Below are 22,171 nucleotides of genomic sequence, written 5' to 3' on the forward strand. Positions count from 1 at the left end.
ACTTGTCAGATCAGCCCAATAGAGCACTTGAGCTAAACCATGGATATTTTATTCTGCTTGAAGGCTGCATTTTGGTATCAACAAAACAGAAGAGAAAAAAAGAAAACTGAAGATAATTATTTATAAGTAGGAATAAAACTGGATGGTGGACTAACAGAGAGACTCTTCAGCCCTCAAAAATAAGTATCTTCACATCTAAGATGTGACTTAATGGACAAGAAAGGCATTGGCTAGTCAATAAATGTATCACACTCTTTGTGTGCCTGGAACTGTGCCTTGTGAATTGCTTTTTCTAAATAGGAATTGACTCAAAGATGGTATCTTTTTATCTCTTATTTTAATTCAGACATGTTTACATACTTGTCATTTGATTTGGAGCCCTGAATGTCTTTGTCTTTGAGATATGGTTGTCACTTGAGATCTTTCAGTGTGCCTAGCCGGAGACTCAGTTATAGATTGATACTTAGACAAAAGGCAGCCAGGCCAGAGGCTCCAACAGCTTTAGAGGTTGGGTGACTCTGGATTGTAGAGGGGTGCAGTTTTCTTTCAAAATTCCTAGAGTTTTCTGCATTCCACCCCTTACTGCAAAGCTCACGTTGCATTGAGGGAGGGAGGCTATGGATTAGAAAAGGTGGGAGAGCTGAGAACTGTATGGTGGGAAGCCATGCAATTAAAAAACTGACTGAAATTATTACCTGATTTCATAATTGACAGAATATTTAATTCAGATATAGTAAATTGACACACCTCTACACAGAGACAATTATGACTGACTGTATAACACCTGACAGAATCAATTATAACTGACTGTTGTTTGATACCTTTGCACGGAAATAAATGAAACAGACATTCAGAACAGAGACGGCTGCTGCCTGTGTGCCTAAGGCTGCCTTAATTAAAATAAAATAACCAGTAGGCGATGTTAAAATGTCTTTGCCTCGTGGTTTCCAGTTCAGTGTGTTTAAGACCAAAAAGGGTTTTGTAAAGAGTAATGCTGAAAAGAGATTTGGGATTTATTGACATGGAACCGAAATACGTGAAGTAGAGATAGTTTCCTCAGATGGGAGAATATTCCTTTGTCATTTTTTCCTAGCAGTTGACTTAAATAAAATATTTGAGACAAGTTCAACCCACATATAATGATCTAGTTCATCCTATATGGAAATATTATAACTTGCGGGTTTTAGATTCTAATCCAGAGAAAATGACTTTTAAATTAGTGGTTCATTTTAGTGTATGATAAAATATTTTGTGACTATCTAGGCTTCTTTCCCCCATCATTTTCATAGGGGTTAGGGACAGAATATTTTTGGCAATTAGTCTATAACCACAATGACCAGTATAATTAAGCTCTGGATACATGTTTCTCTATGAGGAACCATGAGCAGTGGTTCTCAACCTGTGGGTCATGACCCACAGGAACTGTATTAAAGGGCCCTGGCATTAGGAAGGTTGAGAACCACTGCTCTAATGTTATTCACAGGAAAAGTAAGAAAAGATTAGTTTTGCTGCTGGCATTTTACGACGAGTGATTTCTGGGTGAAAATCTGGAAATTTTTCAAGGCATCAGAGTCCATTTCACCGATGCAATTGTATATAGGAAGAGCATTTCCTTCCCTGTGTTGATGAAGTTTAGATGTGTTGTACCAGTGGCCAAGGCAGCAGCAGCCACAGCCAGTGACATCTCTGTGGACAGAGATGGGATGGTTGTGGATCTTCTCTTCCTCTTGCCTAATGACCTGTTGGAAACTTGCAACAGTTATTGCCCTCAGGTGCCTGACCTGCAGCTCCTGTGGTGATAGAGTCTTGATCAGTAGACTGACTCTCAAAAGCAGAGCAGGGGAAGGAATGGGGTTTTTACTGGCCATATTAACTGGCTTCCACCACTTAACAGGTGTATTTTCCCTTGAGTTCTAAAGTAGTAGGCATGATGTTGACAGAAACGGTAACAGGGGCCGGGCATGGTGGCTCATGCCTGTAAATCCTAGCACTCTGGGAGGCTAAGGCAGGTGCATCACCTGAGGTCAGGAGTTGGAGACTAGCCTGAGCAAGTGTGAGACCTGGTCTCTACTAAAAACAGAATACCTAGCTAGGTGTTTTGGTGCACTCCTGTAGTCCCAACTACTCAGGAGGCTGAGGCAAGAGGATCTGTTGAGCCCAAGAGTTTGAGCTGCCGTGAGCCATGACACCACGGCACTCTACCCAAGGTGAATGAGTTGAGACTCTGTCTCAAAAACAAAACAAAAAAAGAAACAGGGTAACAGTTTAATGTAAGGCCTAACATGGGTGCCCCAGGTGCCTAAAGGGGTGAGATAAAACCAAGCAGAAAGGGTGATTCCTTCCCCCACCCCACCCCCAACATAGCCCATGACAGCTTGTCCAGTTCTGTTTCCTAGAAGACCTTCCATACATTATTGATTAAATTCTCATTGGGGAAGCAAATAGGAGCTTTTATCTGCATCTCTAACTGGCATGGAATGGTGCCTTGGCCGTATTGACCGGCTATGGGATATGCTGGCAGTCACAGTTGTCTTTTACGAAGAAGAGCACTGAGTGACGCTGGTTGTCATTCTAACTCTGCTGTGTGGCAGCGTAAATAGTCCCCTTTCTAACCAACCTGGTGGGAAAAGTCAATATCCCATCAGCAGAGGAGGTAAACACATCAGGAGCTATGTCCTCTTTCTTCCTCCCTGCTCTGTATTGCCGCAGCTCTTTAAATGTGCTCTCCCCAGTCATCAGATGCATTTGTGTCATTCACATGCACGGGGTTGCTGGCCTGTGGCTCTGGCCTGCCGGGAGGCAGCCTACGCTGGTTGGGGCCATTGTTGTATATTCCCAGACTCCGATAATTAGAACTTTCAAATCGTCTTTCTATAGTCAGTTCAGTTAACGATTGGTGGGGGGGCTCCTGTCCTCTCTTTTTCCACCCACTTTGGGCATTTAAATCCTTGACAAAACTTGATTTTTAAAAGGCAATTGATGCAATTTAGAAAAGGTTGTGCAGAACAAATGTGAATGTGTAGCTGAGGAACAAAACTCTTGAGACTGAGTTCCCGTTTTCTAGGTGTTTTGTGGACCTCAGTGTTGTTTTGCTGTTTCAGTGAGGTTTTGCCTGCTGGGAGTACTGTGCTCTCCCCTCCCGGTTTCTGGGCAGCCTTGCTGTCTCCAGCACCTTGGCACAGGCTGGCATCCATAGCACCCTCACCTCAGGAAAAACTGTTTTTTCTGGGGCCTGCCCATCTCTATCTGAAGGCAGTGATGGAGGGGTGCAAAAGTGAGCCCCCCCCTCATATGTTGGCTGGGGGGCTTCAGGCTACCTGAGTTTGCATGTCTGCTTCCCTGATTACCTTGGGCAAGTGACTTAATCTCTGAGTTTCCTCAACCATAAAATGGGGATTAAAAAAAAAAAAAGTTGGCCTCTCCGAACATTTTACAGGATTTCCAAGCCACTTTGAACAAAGGCCATGTCATCTTAAATGTCCTGGGCAGAGTTGACTCCCCCAGGGATCACCCTCTTCCCCCTAAACATCACAATCCTGCTGTTCCTTTAAGAGAGCAAACTATAGAAGTAGCAGGCTCTGGGGAGGGGAAGGAAGGATCTTTTCTTTGACTAGTAGCACCCTTCTCAGAGCAGGAAGGCCAGGGATGAATGGGCTGAAGGAGCAGGAGGCAGGGCGCTGCATACCCTGAGTTCACACAGTGTAGACAAAGAAGAACAAAGAAATCTCGGCAATGGACAAGTGGGCAGCTTACCCCTCACCTCGCTCAGCAAAGAAGGTTTTGTTTAGCAGGGGGACCCAGACAAGAGGGACTAGACATTAGAAGAAGCTGACTGGGCCCAGTTGATCTGGTGAGTTTGGGCGGGGAGGTGCTTGCTGCCTTTGAGACAAGGTACTGCCTGCCACATCCAGACCCGGCAGGCAGTTGCATGCGTGTGCTGACAGTGCTGTGAAAGTGGTGCCTGCGAGTGGAGCTCACCTTGTCTGCTGCACATGGGCATGCACCTGCAGTTGACATCAGTAGAGGGTAGCCCAGTCCCCCAGTGTGCTGAGTCAGCTAGGTGTGAGAAGTGGTGGGCAGGCAGGGGAAAGGAAGAAAGGCTCTCACAGAGGATTCTAGGGGGCAGGACGTAGGAGGAGGGTGGGTTATGTTGGACTGGCCTTAGAGGACAGTAGACCAAAGAGGACATCTGAGACGTGGAGCTGCAAACAGAACCTACACCCCTTCTCTAGTGCCTGATGAATACTGAATGGTCTTTAAAGAAGCTATCTCTGAGACTTCTGATCCTTTTCTTTTTATTTCTTTTTAGATAAAGTGAAGAAGCAGTTTCTTACCCCCAATGTTCGTCAAGACTATGGAAAACTCAAGAACACAGTAGAGCAGTTCTTGTCCCAAAGCGGCTACTGTGAAGTGAACCTCAGCAAACTCTTCGCTAGTTGTGCTGTAAAGTCCTAAGGGAATCCCAGGAGTGAACAAGGAGGGAGTAGTTGAAAAATCCCACTTCCTCTGCATCTCCACTCTGGCCCTCGCTGCTTCTCCAGCGTCTGCTGTTGCCTTTGGAATTGCATCTCATGTTTGTGTGAATGTAGACCTGGAGGGGTGATTGTAAAAATATTTAATCTACTAAGCATTGGAGGAAGACCCCACAGTCTTCATATTAAGATATGCCACTTGGAACCATGGCCCCAAGAGCTCTTCCTCAAGCACCTGAAGACCTTGAATATTAGGGACTGGGTTTTCTGGGGGAGGGAAACTGCTACTTTGATTGAGAGTAGCTGGAATGTAAGTGACCCCCGGCTTTGCTCCAGGGCCTTTAGCTGAGGTGCCCCCAGAAAGAGAGCCTGGCTGAAGCCTAACATTTTGCCTTTTCAGACGCCAATTAAACCCAGTCTAAGTCTAAATGCTTCCCCAGCCTCTTGCCCCCAGAGTGGCTGTCCTTTTCAGTCTTGTCTTTTATATAAGTAGCTGAGGGGGAGATTTCGAAGCCATGCACTCACTAGACAGAGGAAGCTTGTGTGTTGGATTGCTTCAAAGTCCAACAGACACATACTGAGCAGGTGTTTTATACCCTCATGCCTATTTTTTTTACCCTTAGAAAGTACAGGTAAAGGTTTTTGTGGCAAAAGCATGTTTAAAACAATTTTGTGTCCTAACAGTCCATTAAAAATGTGTGAAGATCACCGTGTTGTATTCACAAAAATGGGGTGAGGGTGGTTACTTGGTCCTGGTGCTTGCTATTTTTCCTCACTGCTTCAGAACGGCACCCTCTTTCTAGCAGCAAAATGTATTTCAGCATGGCAGTCTTTCTTACGTTATTGGTAAGATTATGCTAACAAAATGTTTCCCCTTGTGCAACTATATGGATTTTTAAAATGTTTACCTATGTGTTTTTATAAAAGAAAAATATACTCTGTCTTTAAGAATAAAGTTTTCTAAAGGGAATGCAGTTGAGTGAATCCTTGTCAGGTGCAAAAGGTTAACCAGAGGGGCAGCAAGGAGGAAAATATGATGAAAGCTGGCACTGTAGCTTATGCGTGTAGTCCCAGCTATTCAGGAGGCTGAGGCAGGAGGATCACTTGAGCCTAGGAGTTCAAGTCCAGCCTGGGCAACATAGCAAGACCCTGCCTCTTTAAAAAAAGTGCATATATGACTAGAGGCCATCCCATCCCCAGACCTCAGCCCTGTTTTCTTCTTAGCCACCTCAAACTATCATTCAGTCAGGACCCATCAGGGTTGCTTGGCACATGTTTGGCTAAATGTTCTGCGTAGCACTGAGGAGAATTTCTGTAGGCTTTGGATCCTTTAAGAGATGAAATATGGTTTCTCATGTCCTTTGCTGACTTGGAAGGCTGAAGAGAATGAAACCAAGAGCCCAGTGGTATCTCTATTGAAGAGCACGGCCAATGGCTCCAAGGAGGAAAGCCCCCCTACAAGGGAGGATCCCCTAGGCTTGCCTTTTCTTCGTTTTTCTCTCCTCAAGCTCTTACCCTTCTCTTTTCTCTTCCTCTTAACATTCAGGTTCTAAGTAGAAATACTGTGGGTTTAGAGCCATGTCAATGAATTAATTCACTTGGTACCTCATGCTCCACATCCTGTCACAAATTGGAGCACCCAAATTGTTTTGGGAGACTAAGGGATTAATGTGGTTTTGTTCCCCTGGTTAACTCTTTTAATAATTGCTGTTACTGGGGCAGCGCCGGTCCCATATACCAAGGCTGGCAGGTTCGAACCCGGCCCCAGCCAAACTGCAACAAAAAATAGCAGGGCATTGTAGTGATGTGCCTCAGGTCCCAGCTACTCCAGAGGCTGAGGCAAGAGAATCACCTAAGTCCAGGAGTTTGAGGTTGCTGTGAGCTATGACGCCATGGCACTCTACCAAGGGCAACAAAGTGAGACTGTCTCTAAAAAATAATAATAATAATTGCTGTTATCATATGAAGTTATAGAGATGGTTTTTTAATGTGTGTCCAATCCAAACTTTGCCTTCTGAAGAGAAGGCATATTTTTCTTGACTTCTAAGAGCTGGAATTATACTAAACATAAATCTTTGTCCTGAACTTGGTCATCAAGAAACTCCAGAAGGCTTCTCATTGAATTGTTTCTTGTCTCTACCTCTAAATTGTAATCACCATAAGGGCAGGGATCATTTCTATTGAATGTCAGACATTTCTGAGTACGGTCCCTGAAAAAAGCTAATGTATCAGTTGATGTTTTCTTATTTCAATCTTTTATAACTCCAGGCACCTAAGGATTCCAGAATGTTATGGAAAGTTGAAACTATAATTTTGATTAAGAATTCCATTAGATCTCTGTTGGAAGATTGGTGACCACATACTTACTTTTCTCTGGGAAAGGTTTCCACTCCTTGGTTTATGTTGGTTGCTAGCACCCTGGTAGGGAGAACTGGGAGCAGAACTGGTAGAAAATACCACCCACTTCTTTATAAGGGAAGAGCCTAAGCCTGTGTTGCCACAGGCTCTTAAGCTCAGGTCAGGATCTTAAGCTCAAATTCTAAAAGTGAATAGATAAAGCAAGCTGGGTTCATACTAGAGAGTAGCAGGGACTGTGGCAAACTGGAGTGGGCAGGTCCTTTCCAAAAGGAGCAGCAGCTACTCAGTGATGCTGGAAGGAGCAATGCCAGTGTGGCCACAGTATCCAGTTTTCAAGAGAAGCCAGGAATCCAAATATTCCATAAAATTCATGAATTTCTAAACCCTGGCAACTAATCTTTAAGCTTTTCTTTCTCTTTCCTTTCCTTTTCTTTTTTCTTCTCTCTCTCTCTCTCTCTGTTTTTTTAGACAGTCTCACTCTGTCACTCTAGCTAGAATGCAGTGGTGTCGTTCATCACAGCTCACTGCAACCTCAAATTCCTAGACTCAAGGGATCTTCCTGCCTCAGCTTCCCAAGTAGCTGGGGCTACAAGTGTGTACCACCATGCCTGGCTAATTTTTCTATTTTTGGTAGAGATGAGTCTCATTTTTGCTCAGGCTGGTCTGGAACTCTTGACCTCACCACCTGGCCTTCCAGGAGGACAGGTGTGAGATGCTGGGCTTGACCTAGTTTTTTTTTTAAATACGACTTTAGGCACCATGTGAGTCAGGCTAAACCTCGGGGCTAACCTTTATCCAGGCCAGTGGAGAAACAGCACCCTAAAAGAATCCAGTTCTTCTCAGAGCCCTATGCCTCTGGCAGAGGGCACCTTCTCTGCTTACTTTAGGATCTAGGATTAGACCTACAGCAGATCTTTGCACACAGGCTTCCCCTCTACCCTCATATAAAGGTGGGTAGAGGAGGCCAGAAGTTGAAAAATCCTAAAAAGAGCATGCTTGATAAGATTTTAATTTGTCCAGAAAACAGATGGAGCTAATCTCATGACTGTCGCCCAGGACATGGGGACAAATCAAAGTTCTCAAATTGGAGTTTGGGAAATGCTGAAAAGGAATTGATTCACTGCCCCTCCCCGCCACCTCCTTCTCCAGGCCCTGCCACCTCTTACCTCCAACACACATATACAGACCTTGACACACTTTTTCAAACATCTTTTAAAAGGAGTTTGTCAGAAGATACAAGGATAAGGAAACTCCCCAAACAGATTTTCCTGTCTGTCAGGGTTTTCTGAAAAACCAAACCCCAGACCCTCTTGTCAAGACCCTCAACCCCTCAATTTGATGCTATTCAATGTTCCCATCCCAAACTTAAAACCCTATTTTCCTCCTCTCTCTCATCTCTCTCCTCTCTCCTTCTCCCTCTCTCTCCTCTCTCTCTCCCCCCTGCCTCACCTAAATATTTCTTAATTGAACGGTTTGTGGTGGAGCTTCCTTATAGCAGTTTAATAGATTAACTCATCTGAGCCAGCCTCAAATTTCAGATTAAAATTCCTTCATCCCGAAGGCAGCATTATCAGGTTGTTGGAGGCTGTTTTCAAACCTTGGTTTTGAATAGCAGCGGCTCTGCATTAATTTAACCACTAAGCTAATAAGTAGGTTTCGTTTTGTTATGCTAAGCTTTATTGCTTTTCTTTTGATCAGAATGGTGTTGTTGAGCAAAGCAGCAGACAAGGCATTCTTTGATGAGGGAATTAGCGCTCCATTCTTCCTCTATTATTCATAGCGCAGTGGAATATGTAAGTACCTGAGGGTGTCAAAGGAGCGCAGGTTCTATTGCAAAGTGCTCGCCTTGTTTCTCTCAATAGCTGACTATGAGATGATAAACCGCTTAATACACTGTGCTAATTGGATGAGAGCAAAAAGAGATGGGAATTAAGGCGAGGCAAAAGGAGAAAGTGCAACCAGCCTTCAATTCACTCTTTCACCACTTTAACAGCACCAAAGGAGGCACAAGCTTTCTATAAGCAGACTAGAGGTTTTGTGCAGAGATAAAATGAACGTGTTAGTGGATTCAAGTAATACACTAATTATTGCACAGTATAAATACCACTACTGGTTTTATAACAGGGAGGTAAACTTCTTTTGAGAGGGTTATAGGATTGCTTGGCAGTGGTGTAGAACCTAATAAGGGCCCAGAGTAATAACCCCCTGGATTAACAAAATTGCTGCTTGTAGAAGTATGATTCAGGCTTTTACGAAGATTTCCGGAGAATGAATAAAAATGACTGAATGACATTTCTTAATGTATAACTGGTAATCGCTCCCTTTTCTTTACAGGAAAAAAACGTATACTTCAAACTGGACCGTTAATAACGTCCAGGGACAACATGACTTTTTCCTTTGAAAAATGCTTGTTCCCTGTCAGGTAGCGGGTTTTCTTCTCCCCGCCCCCCAGCCAGGCCGCCACTGTCAGTTAAATATGCAGTTAATCTGGGGAACTCTGGGTTCCAAAATACCATTTTAGACCCCCCTTAAGATCCCCTTCATTCAGATACACTCACTTTTGTGTATACACATACACACATGCTCACGTACACATTTTTTTCTCTAAAAGCAAGTCGGGCTAACTTATGTACAGTTTCCTTTCTTCTAACGTCAGCCCCTTTTTTCATTCTAGTAAAATCTCCACACTTTAAGTGATACTAAAAAGAGAACTACAGGTGCTTCAACTCTTGATACTACAAGTCAAAAACAACAATAATAAATATTCAATTAGATGGGAGAGGAGAGTAATCAGAGAAAATAAGGGAAACTGGTCAAAACCAATTTCAGTGACTTTAGTTAAAGACTGAGTTTCAAGTCTCAAGTGGTCCCAAACCTTCTCTCCAACAGTCACTCTACCTAACTCATTCACTTGCTGTGTTCCTCACTCCACACCTGAGATGTCCACCGGAACCACCGACCCCAGTGCATACCATGGGTAGTTAGTGATGGAAGAACACTACTGATAATATGCCAATTGGGCCCTTTTTGCCTTTCGGGGCCTCCTCCAGATCTGGCTGACCTGTCTCAAAATGTAGCAAATTAACTTGCCCCTTCCTTCCCCTCACCACTCCCGCAGAGGCCCATGCTGAGCTCCATGTCACCCCTCACCCCAAGATACTGTGGGGGTGGGCCCTGAGAAAGCAGGTGTTGGGCCATTCTGCCCTGGACATGACAGGAGACAGCCATGCCCTGAACTGAGCTCTCCCCAAACTCCCAGAGGCTCTGCATGTCCTCCTCCATAGTGGAAGAGGTTTGCTTAAGGCTGGGGGGGGTCAGCCGCTCCCAGCATTGTGACCGTGTTCCCAGATATTGGGGCCAAATTGGGTTGCCATTCATTAATAATGCTCACAATAAGATTAAATCATTCTGGAAAATCTCATAAAATCCCCCTAAGTACGCTCCAGTGGCTCTTTCCAATCCCCATCATTCAGCACTTGGGGAGGTTTGGAAGGAGAAGAAAATTGGTTTCTTTGCTTTTAATGCTGCTTTGAAAAGATACTCAGAGTTTGTCATGCGTGACATGTCACATGTTTAATGTGAACTTGCTGGAAGTCAGGGGGTCTTTAGCGTGTGATATTTATGGGGAATATTAAGTGCAGAATGAGGTCCCTCCAGCTGGGGAAAGTTGAAAGAATAGGAGGCCCAGGACTGGGCTTGTTTGCGGCATCAGAATGACATAGGATTAAGAGTTTGTAAAACAAGGCGAGGGGTTCTCATTGGCCAGTAATAAATGTAATCCTTGGAGGTAATTTCACGCAATTTGCTTCTGCTCCATGGAAGGGTCAAATGAGAAAAAATGACTTAAAAAAGAGTTCATTAACAGGAAGAATGGTACTGTTTCTCATATACCATCCAACTGGCAGCCTGGAGGGGGAAAAAGAAGCCTTACCAAACAAAACGCCAAAATCGACGGAAAATTGATATTCAGCACCAAAAACAAAACAAAACAACAACAAAAAAAACTTCTTTCCCTCACTCTTCTCCTAAACTACCCTCTCCTCCCAAACTCTGGAGCGGCCCTGACCATCCTTGACAAGCGGCCTTCGCCCTGAGAGACCCTGTGGAGTCTGAGGGCTTTAGAGCAAATGCCCTGAAAGTTCCCGCTGGGCCTGGAAACCCGGAAAAGGCGCGTGTGTGGTGGGAATGGAGTTGAAGGCTGCCCCCCGTGTCCAGGCCGGCCCCTGCCTGTGAGCCTCGCCCGCCTGAGTCCAGGGCCTGGGCAGGGCGGCAGTGACCCTCCGGACGGCCAAAGACGGAGAAGCAGCCTCCGCGGGCTAGCTGGTCAGCGACCTCCCCACGGGTGCGGACGGGCGGGGCCTGGGGATGTCGGGCCCCCGAGGTGAGCAGCGGACCCGCGGGCGCGGGCGGCGCAGCGGGCGGGCTGCTCACCCCCCACCCAGGCGGGCGCAGCGCCCAGCGGGCCGCTGACCTCTGCCCGACCCCCACCTTCCCCTCGGCCATGCACACTTGCGCCCCAGGTCTCCAGGGGCCCCAGGTCCCCTCCTCCTCCAGGGCGCCCGCGACCCCCGCGGCTACCGACCGACCAGCGGTGTGGCGGGGGCGGCCGGCCCCAGCTACGCGAGTCACAGTAGTCACGCCGAGGCTGCTCCCCCCATCCCCCGCCTGCCCCTCTCCCCAAAGGTCCGGCGCGCTAATTACTGCAAATTGAAACTAATTAAGCTTCTCTTCCCTTTCTCATCACCCTAGGAGCGCTGGCGAGACCCAGCCCCTGCGGGCGAGCTTCCACCGAGCGGTCACCCGGAGGGGCGCACGCAGGGTCCGGGAGAGGGAGAAACTATGGTTCCTGCCTCGGGGAGGGGTGCGCCAAGGGGGTTTAGTATTACAAATCTGTTTGGGTCTCCTCACGAAACTGAGTTGTTTAGATTTTTTTAAATGTATACATTTACTAGTGCCTGGATAAGTGATGTAATGACATTTGTCGAGTTAAGATCTGCCACTTGGATACCCCTCGCTGCCTTTCCATCACTGTTCCTACGTGTTCTCTCTCCTCTTCTCTCTCCCGCGTGCGCGCGCGCGCGCGCACACGCGCACACACACACACACATACACACACACACCCTCCTCCCTGGGAATGTACAGTGGAGCCCGCCCCCTCGGAAGCCAGCGCCTTAGCTTCTTGCTCTCCCGATTACCTGTCATCTCGGACTGCGCACTTCCTTGCTACGTGGCACATTCCACCAACAGTTTCCTTTCCCTTCCGAGCCAAGACTCCCGCTTGCTTCAAATTTCTGACACCACCGTCAACAACGCCTACTGTACACCCACCCACCCTCGAACCCACCCCCACCCTAGTTGCCCAGGCCCCCCAGCTCCCACTACAACACGACTAGGGCAGTAGAGATGCGCGTGGAAAGTGTCTTTAACATTTGTAGGAAATCCAATTCTCTTTGGGAATCGGATTCAACCGAAGGCCTCTGCCAGAGAGATGCGTGTTCGGACAAACCCACACTGTGCTAAGGCTGCTGAGCCCACCCCTGACCTCTGCGGGGGGGGGGCTTCTTTGTCCCCTCAGCGCACGTATAGAGCATTCACATTTCCTTTTGTTAAACATATATTTTTTTTTTATTTTGAGCGTGACACTTCTCCACTAGATAGCAAGGAAAAGTGATAACAATTACACATTACACAAAAGTACTGTACCATTGCCTTTATCTTGAAGGTTTCAGAAGCTTCTACAGTTAATAAGTTAAATAAAGGGCTTGAGTACATAAATATTTGTCTAGGAACCCTACCGTATCTACAACACAGTAAGAATCTACAGGAGGACAAACTTTTACCATACCACGCTGAGTGCAATTGCGTTATAACATTTCAAATATACAAAGCTCTGTTCTTTTTTTAATAACAATGGTATGTACAGAATCAATAATCACAGTTTGGTGACTTCAACAGTCCATATTCTAGCAGAGTATTTCCCTTTGGTTTGATATAAAAACCTTGGTTGGTGTATGATAAAGAAGAGAACAAGAACAAGACGCCCCTTTCCTTTAAGTGCACTGTTAGCTATCTTACAGACTCGCATTTGCTTCCCTGGCCCTGGCTTCCTGCCGGGGCCCACGCTGGGGAGATCAACTTAGAGCGCCAAAATGCTATTTAAGAAAAAACAAAAAGATAAGTGGGGCGTCAGGAGGAAGAGAGGTTGGGCTTTTTAAATTTTTAGCTTCAATACCAGGCATATTGGGGAGAAAACTCTCCGATGTTTTCAGTAAAGTAAGAACGGGAGAGAGTGGACGTACGAGTTGGAGCGAGGTTGGCAGTGGTAGGGGAGGGGCAGGGGCAGGGGCGAGTGGACAGACAGCCGAGGAGGTGCCAGGTCTGGTAGCGCCCAAGGCTGCCTTGCCCGCGTCCAGACTGCTTTGAAGGCGACTGCTCTCTCTCAGTGCCGTCTCAGGAGTGTGCTGGTCCTCTGATTCCATTTGGTCTTGAGTGGTGCTGTGTGAGGTGACCTTTCAGGGCCCGCCCAGGGCGCGAGGGTGGAGGGCAGCCTTTAGCACACCTCCTTGCCCGTGCTGGTGCCCGGCAGGATGTTCAGCTGCGTGAGCTGCGCGGCGTGCTCCTTGGCCTTGAGCCTCAGCGCGGCTATGCTAGAGGCGCGTCTGTCTGCGGCCGCCGTGGCCGGGTCGGCCAGCGCGCCCGACGCCACCGCGCCCTCCACCGCTGGTGTGGGCTGTCTCAGGAGCGCGGCCGCGGTCGACGCGCTGGTCAGGGGGGCCATGGTGGAAAAGAGCCTGCGGGGAGAGCAAACAGCGCGGTCATGGCCAAGGGAGCTGGGAGCAGGCCTCCGGCTGCGTTTCCTCCGCCAGTCCCCAGAGAAGTGGAGGGGTTCAGAAGGGCGCAGAGGGAGGCTGCTGCAAGGCGCGGGTGGGCCACCGGCTGGGGAGTGGGCAAGGAGCGCGGACAGGGTTTAGAGCACACTGAAAGAGCATTACCAGAACAGAGCACTGACTGGGAAAGAAAGAAAGAGGAGGCCAGATATTGCTAGAGGGGCTGGAGTCGGAGGCCAGAGGAAGACCCGGTGGCCCAAAACTCCATGGCCCAATTGCATGGATTCTGTGGTTTCGCTTAAGAAGATGGTGCATCCCAAGGCTAAAGGGCCACAATTACACTATTTACCAGGAGAGAATATGGAGAGAGAAGAGGAGAGACCCAAAAAGGGGGAGAGGGAGAAAGAAGAAAGTGGGATAAAAACTGATCAAGATCTGTGATACAGACTTTGAAGTGTTTCTCCGGCTTCTTCTCAGCCCGGGACTCCTTTTGCCCTAGAAAAGCCGGCCTTGTTAGCTGGCTTTCCGGTCCACCAGCGCGGGGGAAAACGCTCTTTTGCGCGGGGCTGAGCTGCCAGCGCTGGGCCAGCGCCCATGGGGTGGGGGGGGTGGAGGGCACCCGCCTGTTGATTTCCGCTCCACAGGCGGCTATGACCCTCCAGCCGCGCCGCGTCCTAGTGCAGCTACACCCTTTCACCGCCGCCTTCTCGGCGATCCTGTGGCCTCTTGCCTCAGGGAGCTCTCGACCCACAACCCCCGTGCGCAGCGCAGGCCATGCCCAAGCCTGGGACCCGCGCCAGCGCCACAAAGATTATACTACGCGTTGCACTTCCCGCCCTTCCTCACCGCACCGCGGACCTACAGCTGTAGCAGGAGCCTCTAGGGGTCATCGGACACCCCCCCACCCCGCCCCTACCACCTTTAAGTGCCCACGGGCTTTCCTGGCCGCCTCTCTGTGGGCTCTGGCTCTGGGATCCAGCAGGGCCAATTCAGGATTTCCAGGATTAGAAAGGAGCCCATCTGGGTTCACACAGCGCCTCCTCCTCCTCCCAAGCTCAGTCTACTTCTCTCGCGGCACCCTCACAACACACCCTCTACCAGACTCTCTGAGTCTCGAAGCCCCGTCCTCTAGTGATGGTTCTCCTGGTTTTACGAGTCGCTTGTCAGAGGGGAAAGTGGCTGAGTGGGAACTACAGAACTTTAAACATTTTTTTCCAGAAAGAAATGATAAAATGTGACCTGGAAGTAGCAGAACATGCTCTGGCTCCAATAGGTAAACTGAGTCACTAACTACACTTCAAAGCACTCTGTTTATTTTATTGGTTTGTTACAAGAAAGTAATTTTACTTCGACTCTTAATTTTCTCTAAGATGATTTTTGTTAAGTGGCTGCGCAGTTGGATGAATCTATTATTTCTTTGTTCTCCCAACAGAGATCAGTGAAGCTGCATTCAGTTTTATTTTCACTGCATTTTCTAACTTAATATATCCCTCCTTTGTTTCTTTGTCTGTGTGATTATACAGACGTTTTATGTCATCATTCAATGTTCATTTAAAGAAAAGGAGCTATAATATACGATCAATTGTTTCTTTTATTCCGTTGTCTGGTACTGCTGTAGGGGTCGAGGGGTGAATGTATGGGGGGTATGGCTAGCAGCAGGTCACTTGAGTGACAAGGAAGATGGAGTCTGGGGAAGAAGAAAGAACTCTGTGCACCCAGAAGGCCTTGTGGCTTCAGGGCTCCCAAGGGAAGCAGGGCTGTCTGTATTCCTTAGGCCTCCAGGCTTTGGGACATGAAGCAGGACTTGCAAAACTTGAAAAGTCATCCCTGCTCTGTAGCCTACACCTGCGCAGGTCTGCACCCTGCTACCTAGGTCAAGGCTGCCTTCCAATGGTACATTTACAGCTGTCATTTAGCACTCTACTTGTCATGGTTGTTGGTGCTGCCACTGACCTCTTCTTTCCCACTCAGCTCTAAGTCGATTCCTCCAAGACCCACACTTTTTTCTTTAGGAAAAATTAAAGAGTATTTTCTTTGACTAAAATCTCTGAGGTTGGGCCAAAGAAAAAGATGTGTTTATCTCATTTTGTCTCCTGACTCCTCCCTGATCCCAGCCTCTGTGTATGAGAGACTGTGACAGACTTCCGAGGCCGTGGCTTACCTGCCAAACGCCGGGCTGATGAAGGCTGGGTGCCGGAACACTGCAGCTCCGAGGAAAGTGCTCAGGCCCAGTGGCGCCCCACTGGGCGGCAGGCTAGCCGAGCCCGGAGGTGGAGGTAGGCTCGGGAAGGCAGCGGCGGCGGCGGCGGCAGCAGCTGTCCAGGCAGAGTCCAGCGCTGGGTGGTGAGGGGGGAAAGGGCTGGCATCCAGGTAGGGGCTGAGCGGGTGGGTGGCCGAGAGCGGCCCCGGGAAGGGCAGCCCCGGGGGGTGGGTCTGCGCGCCCGCCTTCTCCCGCTTGCGCCACTTGGCCCGACGGTTCTGGAACCAAACCTGCAAGGTGGAGAGAGCCCAGTGTTGGCACCTTGTGGTCCAGCCCATCCCAGTTGGTGTTGTGGGCGCTATGACCCTCTCTCACTCCACTGAGGCCCGCACCCACCTTTGCCGCTTTTTGGCCTCAGGTTGCTCTCCGACACATCTGGGACCAAAGGAACAGTGAATAGGAGCCCAAAATTAAAGCCAGCAGGAAATCCCTTCCCGTGGGCATTCCAACTACCCAAGTTTTCCAAGTTTAAGAAAAGTGGTTTTCTGTGTTCAGAGATGGGGAAACAAAGGTTGAAACGTCTATGCCACTGACACTTGCTTGCCACATATCTTTGGGTAAGTCACTAAGCCTCTCTGAACCTCAGTTTTCTAATCTGTAAAATGGGGATAATAAAGTTGTAGTCATAAGGCTGTTTTGAGGAATGAGTAAAATAAGGCAAGTGAAAGCATGCATTCAGTGGTGACTCTCAGGATATGCTTATTTTACTCCATGTCAGCTATTTTCACCTGTTTCAGGCTTACCCAAAAGCTGGCAAAATCCCTGCTCTGGGTTGAAAAGGCAAGTAGGGAGGCAGTTCATTAATCTTTCCAGAAACATTTATTAAACACCTAAGCATTATGCTGTGTTCTGGAGGGATTCAAGAAAGGAAAGAAATGCTCACAGTAATTAGCAAATGGGCAAACATTTTAGGGGGCCAAGCTGGCCATGAGATGAAACAGAAGTATACAACCCACTCTCTGCAGAGGCTCTTGGCAGGGGCCAGTTCTATGCAGGAAGGCACTGGCTGCATGGATGAAGTATGCAGCAATACCTGGGCACATGGAAATCAGAGGCCAGGATAAGTGTAGACTTCACAGCTTCAGTGCTAACAGGTCCTTCATCTCCTTTTGGGGCTGTGGCTTAAATAGATTATTTAAATAAGATAGTTCTAAGCCTGGGGGAGGTTTTCAGCTCGAGGTATTTTCCTAATTGGTAATAGAAAGTAGTTTTAATAGACCTTTACCTGAAACATGGCAGCTATCATCATCTAAAAATAACCCCAGGAGCATGAAATTATTTTTATGTGACCTTCTCATCACACCCACAGCTGAGAAGATATGCTCCTTCTCTCCTGAAGGCATTAATATTTTAAAGGCTGGGTTTATGACTGCATACGAGTCTTAAAATTAAGAATGAATTCCGGGGCTATACAGAATTCTGTTAAAATATAATGTAAATGATCCCAGAGGAGTATGTTTTACGATTTGAAAGACATCCATATCTTTCACATATACACACTGGAGGCTGTTGTTACTATCACTAGCATCTAAGCTTGGGTTGACTTCTAGACAGCCCCCCACTCAGGGCAAGAAAAATCAAGAATCCAAATTGTTTAATTACTTAAAATTCTGCCAAAAGGGGCCCGTGCGCAACACTCCACAGCCTACAAACTGATCTATTTGTGAATTTCACAAACACTGCAGTGTGGAAATCCAGAGGCTTGAAAAAGTAAGCCTGTAGATGGGACCAGGCTGGGTGGGCAGCTTTTGTGTGTCCAAATCTGTCTAGACGAGAATATCCGCCACTCCTTGATCGCAGTGAAAAGGGTAAAGAAGGGGAACTGGGGGCAGTGGATGCAGAACGCCCCTAAAGAACATGGAAACCTTTTTGTAGGCGGATCATCTCTCTCAGCTCAACTGCAATTATCAAGATGTCCCCTTGCAATTCCCCATTATTGAATTAATACCTCTGAGGCCCCCAAAGGTAAACAAAAGGACTCTAATAATTCATATTCACTTAATTACATCTTCTCCAGTGAATAGGGGCAGAGAAGAAGGGGAGGGGTGCTCTCTTTCTTTTTAAAAGTTATTTAACTTTCCCACGACTGGTTCCCCTGAGCTGAAAATACGGAGTTGCTGTCACATCTCTGTTTGACAATGGAGAAATGTGTCAACAGAAAGGAGGGGACAGGCCTCATCATTAGCCCTCTAATGCAAGAAGCTGTTGTGTATTAAATGAGCCATATGGAATTTATTGTGCTTTATCAGCGCTTGATTTTGACTGTAAAGTGATTCACTCAGCTCCTAACCCAGGGACATCTGTTTTCTGTTGGCCATCGGGGCTGCCCAGTGTTGATCGTCTCTTTGGTTATGAGGCCTGGGTTCGGAAATGCACTCTGGTATGGGGCTGCAAACACCTTTAATAGCATTGCACTCACTCCCTATTAGATCAATGTGGGCTCATTGCTATAAAAAATGGGAAATCAAATAGCATTAGCCAGCTCCTTGTGCAGGGCGGAGGGGAAATCAAACAGCATTTTGCCTTCAAATGGCCCTGTTTGTTCTAGCACTAAGTGGGCTTTTATGAAGCCCGATTGGAGACTTAATCGCAGCCAAATACCTGCTTGGAGCTGAGCGGATTTGTCTAACAACCAAATCCATGCTCCATCCCATTATTTCAATCAGGAGAAGTAGGTCGGTGGATTGTTTCCTATAGGGGCTTTTGGGGGGGGCACCACTGTGGTCTTGGGGACTCACTAAGACTCTAAACCTGGACTCCTTTCTCAGGCTCCCAAACCCAGAAACTTTCCCCTCCCTCCTCCCAAGTCTTAAGTTTTAAATCTCTTTTGTGTGTGTGAGTGCCTGGGTCTACTTTTCTGATTCGGCTTCTCTCTTCATTTTATGAAGGGGGGGGTCTCAATCCCCCCATCCTTCAACCTCCCCACTGTCTCCAGCCCTCTTCCCTCCCTCTGTTTCAAAGCTCACCTGGACTCGGGCCTCAGTCAAGTCCAGCCTCATGGCCAGTTCCTCCCTATAAGAAAGCAACACAGAGACAGTAGGTCACTGCAGGTCCCCCACAACTCCCTCTCAGCCACCTTCCCTGGATGGCAGGCCTCCCCCAGTTGGGTCTCCCCTGGCTACCTGCCCTCCACCCCCCAAACACATGGGCATCACCCTCCCTTCACCACTGCAGTGGCTACTATTTGACTGAAAACATAAAACCACAACACATAGCCAGATATAGGATATTGTATATTATATCATATTACATTCAAATGTGATGGGGGGCTTCTCAAGTTTCTAAGTCTACAAACCTAGGCCAGAGTTAGACAAGAAACACACACAATACTTATACCCTGTTTTGTTCTAATATTAAATGGGAGAAGAACTCAGCGCTCAACTAAAAATATGTTTGTCCACCCTCTTAGTTTCCTTCTGGCTTCTTTTAAAAAAATTCTCTCCCCCCCTCTTTCCAGCTCTCTGCCTTTCCCATCTCTTTCTCCCCCCCCCCCCCCCCCCCCCCCCCGCCTGCCTCACCCCCTTAGGTCACACTCCCCATTACCCTGGAGATCCGTTAAGCTTGTTAAGAGTTCAGTGGGGTAATTTTTCGATTAAACAAAATTCTGCGCACCTCCTGACTCCAGTGCCCACTACAAACCCTGCCCATCTCAGGGGAAGTCAATTTAGCTGAAACCCTACCCCGTCATTGCAGTTATTACTGCGACAATTAAGGCAAATAGGAAACCATTATGATGCTGTAAAACGGCTTACGACCTGTTTACCGAAAATTTGAGCGCACCGAGAATAATTGGCTCTCCTTTCGCTAATACGAAAGAGCAGGGGGCTGTCCAAGCCTGGGACCCGGGTCTCACTGTCGCTCAGCCCCTGGCCCACATCTGAAACTGCGGGGGGGGGGGTAACCGGTTTCCTGAAGGTTGTCCCCTGCTAGAGGTGAGCACTAGCAAATCTAAACCTGCACTCCAGGCAGGCTTGGGAGCCTAGGGGCTTAATCCCAGAGCTGAAAAGAGGTGGGGGTGGGGCAGTGGAGGAGCTGCCCCTCCTCTTGCACTCTGGTCCCCACCCCGCCCCCCTCGCCAGAAGCTAAAAAAGGGCGGACCTGGGTGCCACTGACACCAGCTCAGTTTCTTCTCTTGAAATACATTATGTATGATAAACGCAAAAAACCCCAGTGGGCCAATTAGCTATTTGCTAGCACATAATGATTTTTAAATTTATTTCATTTTTGAAAGATAAGGAAGGACTGGGTAACACATGGGATGACCAATTTTAGCTCAAGTGATGACTAAGTTGAAGTGCCCTTACAGCGCATTAGTAGCTCTTTTCTTTTTCTGGTTAGGAGAGAGTTTGACAATTGGCAGACCAACTACATTTTGGAATTGGCTCGGGCCTCCTAAGCCCTGAGCAGAGATTTCTCCTGTGGTTCAAAGGGGCGGGCAGCATTCCCCTTCTAAAACGCACATTGAAAAGCTGCGCACGTCTCCTGCGAAGGAGCTGCCCGCGCTTAACAAGCCTTGCGCCAGGCAGGCACCAGTCCCTTTCACCCCCTCCTGAGGGACATTTACTCTACCCTGGCTCCTTGCCTCAGCTAAAACTCTGGCTTTGGGGTAGGAGAGAAGGACCCCCAGCCTTGAGAGCGCCCCAGGTCGGCTGAATCAGTTGGGGCCCAAGGGCCCGCTCATCCAATCATCCCAGGAGCACATCTTTCCCAGAAAAACTCAGGGAGCACGAAGTGGAGTGTGACCAGACCAAACACCCGGCTAGGACCCTCCTCCAATGAGAAAATTCCCCTGCCAGGGTTCCAGCAATCATTGTCCACCCAGTAAAAGTAAACCGTTTACATTAAACATGCCGGGCTCAACGTGTTTGGGGGGAGAGGACAGAGGTCAGAGGAGAAGATTGTGGCTGGTGTCTCTCAGGTGTACATATACCAAACATCACCCAGTTCCGACTTCCTTCGGTTATTTCAGGAGTCCTGAAACGACAGAACTCGAATCTTTTTAAAGGGCTTCCCGGCTGGCACAGGCTCCAGCTTCAGCGAACAGCGTAACTGATACCGCACCACGCGGGGGTGGCAAGAGCACTGCACAGCGGCCAAAAATAGCCTCCGGCCGTGCGACAGCGGACAGCGCTGGCTGTGCCTCTTGGGGAACCTGGCCCAGCCACAGCGCCCAAAACTGTGTGTGTGCGCTCGGTTGTGCGCGTTTCTCCAAGTCGGCGTGTTCTGGCGCTCTTTGAAGAGGCCGTTTCTTTTTCCTTTCTCTAACTGAAACTTGTAATTTGAAAACATTAAACTGGGACGACCTTGGGAAGGAAAGAAACTAACTCAGCCTAAACTTAAAGGACGAAGTGGGGGTGGGAAGAGTGGGTAGTTTGGTTGAGCAAGGGTGGGTGTTGGGAGCGCGCGCCTCGGCGGAGCTCAAGGGCAAATGTCTGCCCGAGTCCGGGGCCCCTGCCCGCCCGCCACCTTTCTCTGGGGCCCGTGTGCGCCCTCCACGGCTGTCGCCGAGACCCCCCTTCGCGCATACCTGGTAAAGACGTCCGGGTAATGCGTCTTTTGGAAGGCTCGCTCCAGTTCCTCCAGCTGGTAGCTGGTGAACGTGGTGCGGTAGCGCCTCTGTTTGCGTTTCAGGAGCCCCTCCTCTGAGTCGCTGCCCGCAGACAAGCACACGCTGTCCTCGCCGTCCTTGCCCTCAGCGTCTTCCGGGTGTAGCAACAGCTCTTCCTTGGGTGATAGCTCCCCGCCCTCGGTAGCCACTGCAGAGGCAGCTGCTGCGGCCACAGCGCCGGTGGCGGCCACAGCGCAGCGCCGGGGCTCCTTGAGCAGCGTACGGGTGTCGTCCTCTAACAACTCTTCCTCGTCGTCCTCCAGCAGCTCCTCTTCCTCGTCCTCATCCTCTTCGTCCTCCAGCAGCTCTTCCTCGTCGTCCTCGGCTCCGGTGCCGCCACCCGCCCCCGGGGCACTGCCAGTGCCACCGGCCGCACCGAGGCGCTCGTCCGGGTGCGTGACGCCCCCCGGGCCGCTCAGCTCGTCCAGTGCGGGCGGCGGCGGCACGAAGGGCGCCCCGTTCTCGCGGTACGACTTGCTGCGGCTGATGCTCACCTGCGGCGCCTGGCTTATCTTGAGCGTGTCCCAGGCCGCTGCTGCTGCGGCTGCTGCGGCGGCGGCGGCTGCGGCCCCTGCGCCGTCCGGCCGCTCCCCGGGCCGCGCGGTTGGCGGTGGCGGCGGAGGGGCCTCCCCTCGCGGACCCGCAG

At 48.9% G+C, this 22,171-nt stretch overlaps 2 protein-coding genes across 2 annotated transcripts in view; one reads left to right on the top strand and one right to left on the bottom strand.

Moving 5' to 3' along the window:
• POLA1 (DNA polymerase alpha 1, catalytic subunit) overlaps positions 1-4,694 on the top strand; it is a 307,100-nt gene extending 302,406 nt beyond the window's left edge. Inside the window, exon 37 of the mRNA XM_023514374.1 lies at positions 4,310-4,694. Within this exon, the coding sequence (XP_023370142.1) occupies positions 4,310-4,455 (146 nt within the window). The 3' untranslated portion in view covers positions 4,456-4,694. The remainder of the gene's footprint in view (positions 1-4,309) is intronic.
• A 7,737-nt stretch (positions 4,695-12,431) lies between these two features.
• The window catches only part of ARX (aristaless related homeobox), a 12,044-nt gene continuing 2,304 nt past the window's right edge, over positions 12,432-22,171 (bottom strand). The window contains exons 2-5 of the mRNA XM_003791920.1: positions 21,445-22,171; positions 18,884-18,929; positions 15,819-16,147; positions 12,432-13,621 (exon numbers count right to left, since the gene is read on the bottom strand). The exon at positions 21,445-22,171 is cut by the window's right edge and continues 174 nt beyond it. Coding sequence (XP_003791968.1) covers positions 13,381-13,621; positions 15,819-16,147; positions 18,884-18,929; positions 21,445-22,171 — 1,343 coding nt within the window. The 3' untranslated portion in view covers positions 12,432-13,380. The remainder of the gene's footprint in view (positions 13,622-15,818; positions 16,148-18,883; positions 18,930-21,444) is intronic.

This window comes from Otolemur garnettii, unplaced genomic scaffold (assembly GCF_000181295.1).
Source record: "Otolemur garnettii isolate 467f Iridium unplaced genomic scaffold, OtoGar3 scaffold00051, whole genome shotgun sequence".
Lineage (NCBI taxonomy): Eukaryota > Metazoa > Chordata > Mammalia > Primates > Galagidae > Otolemur > Otolemur garnettii.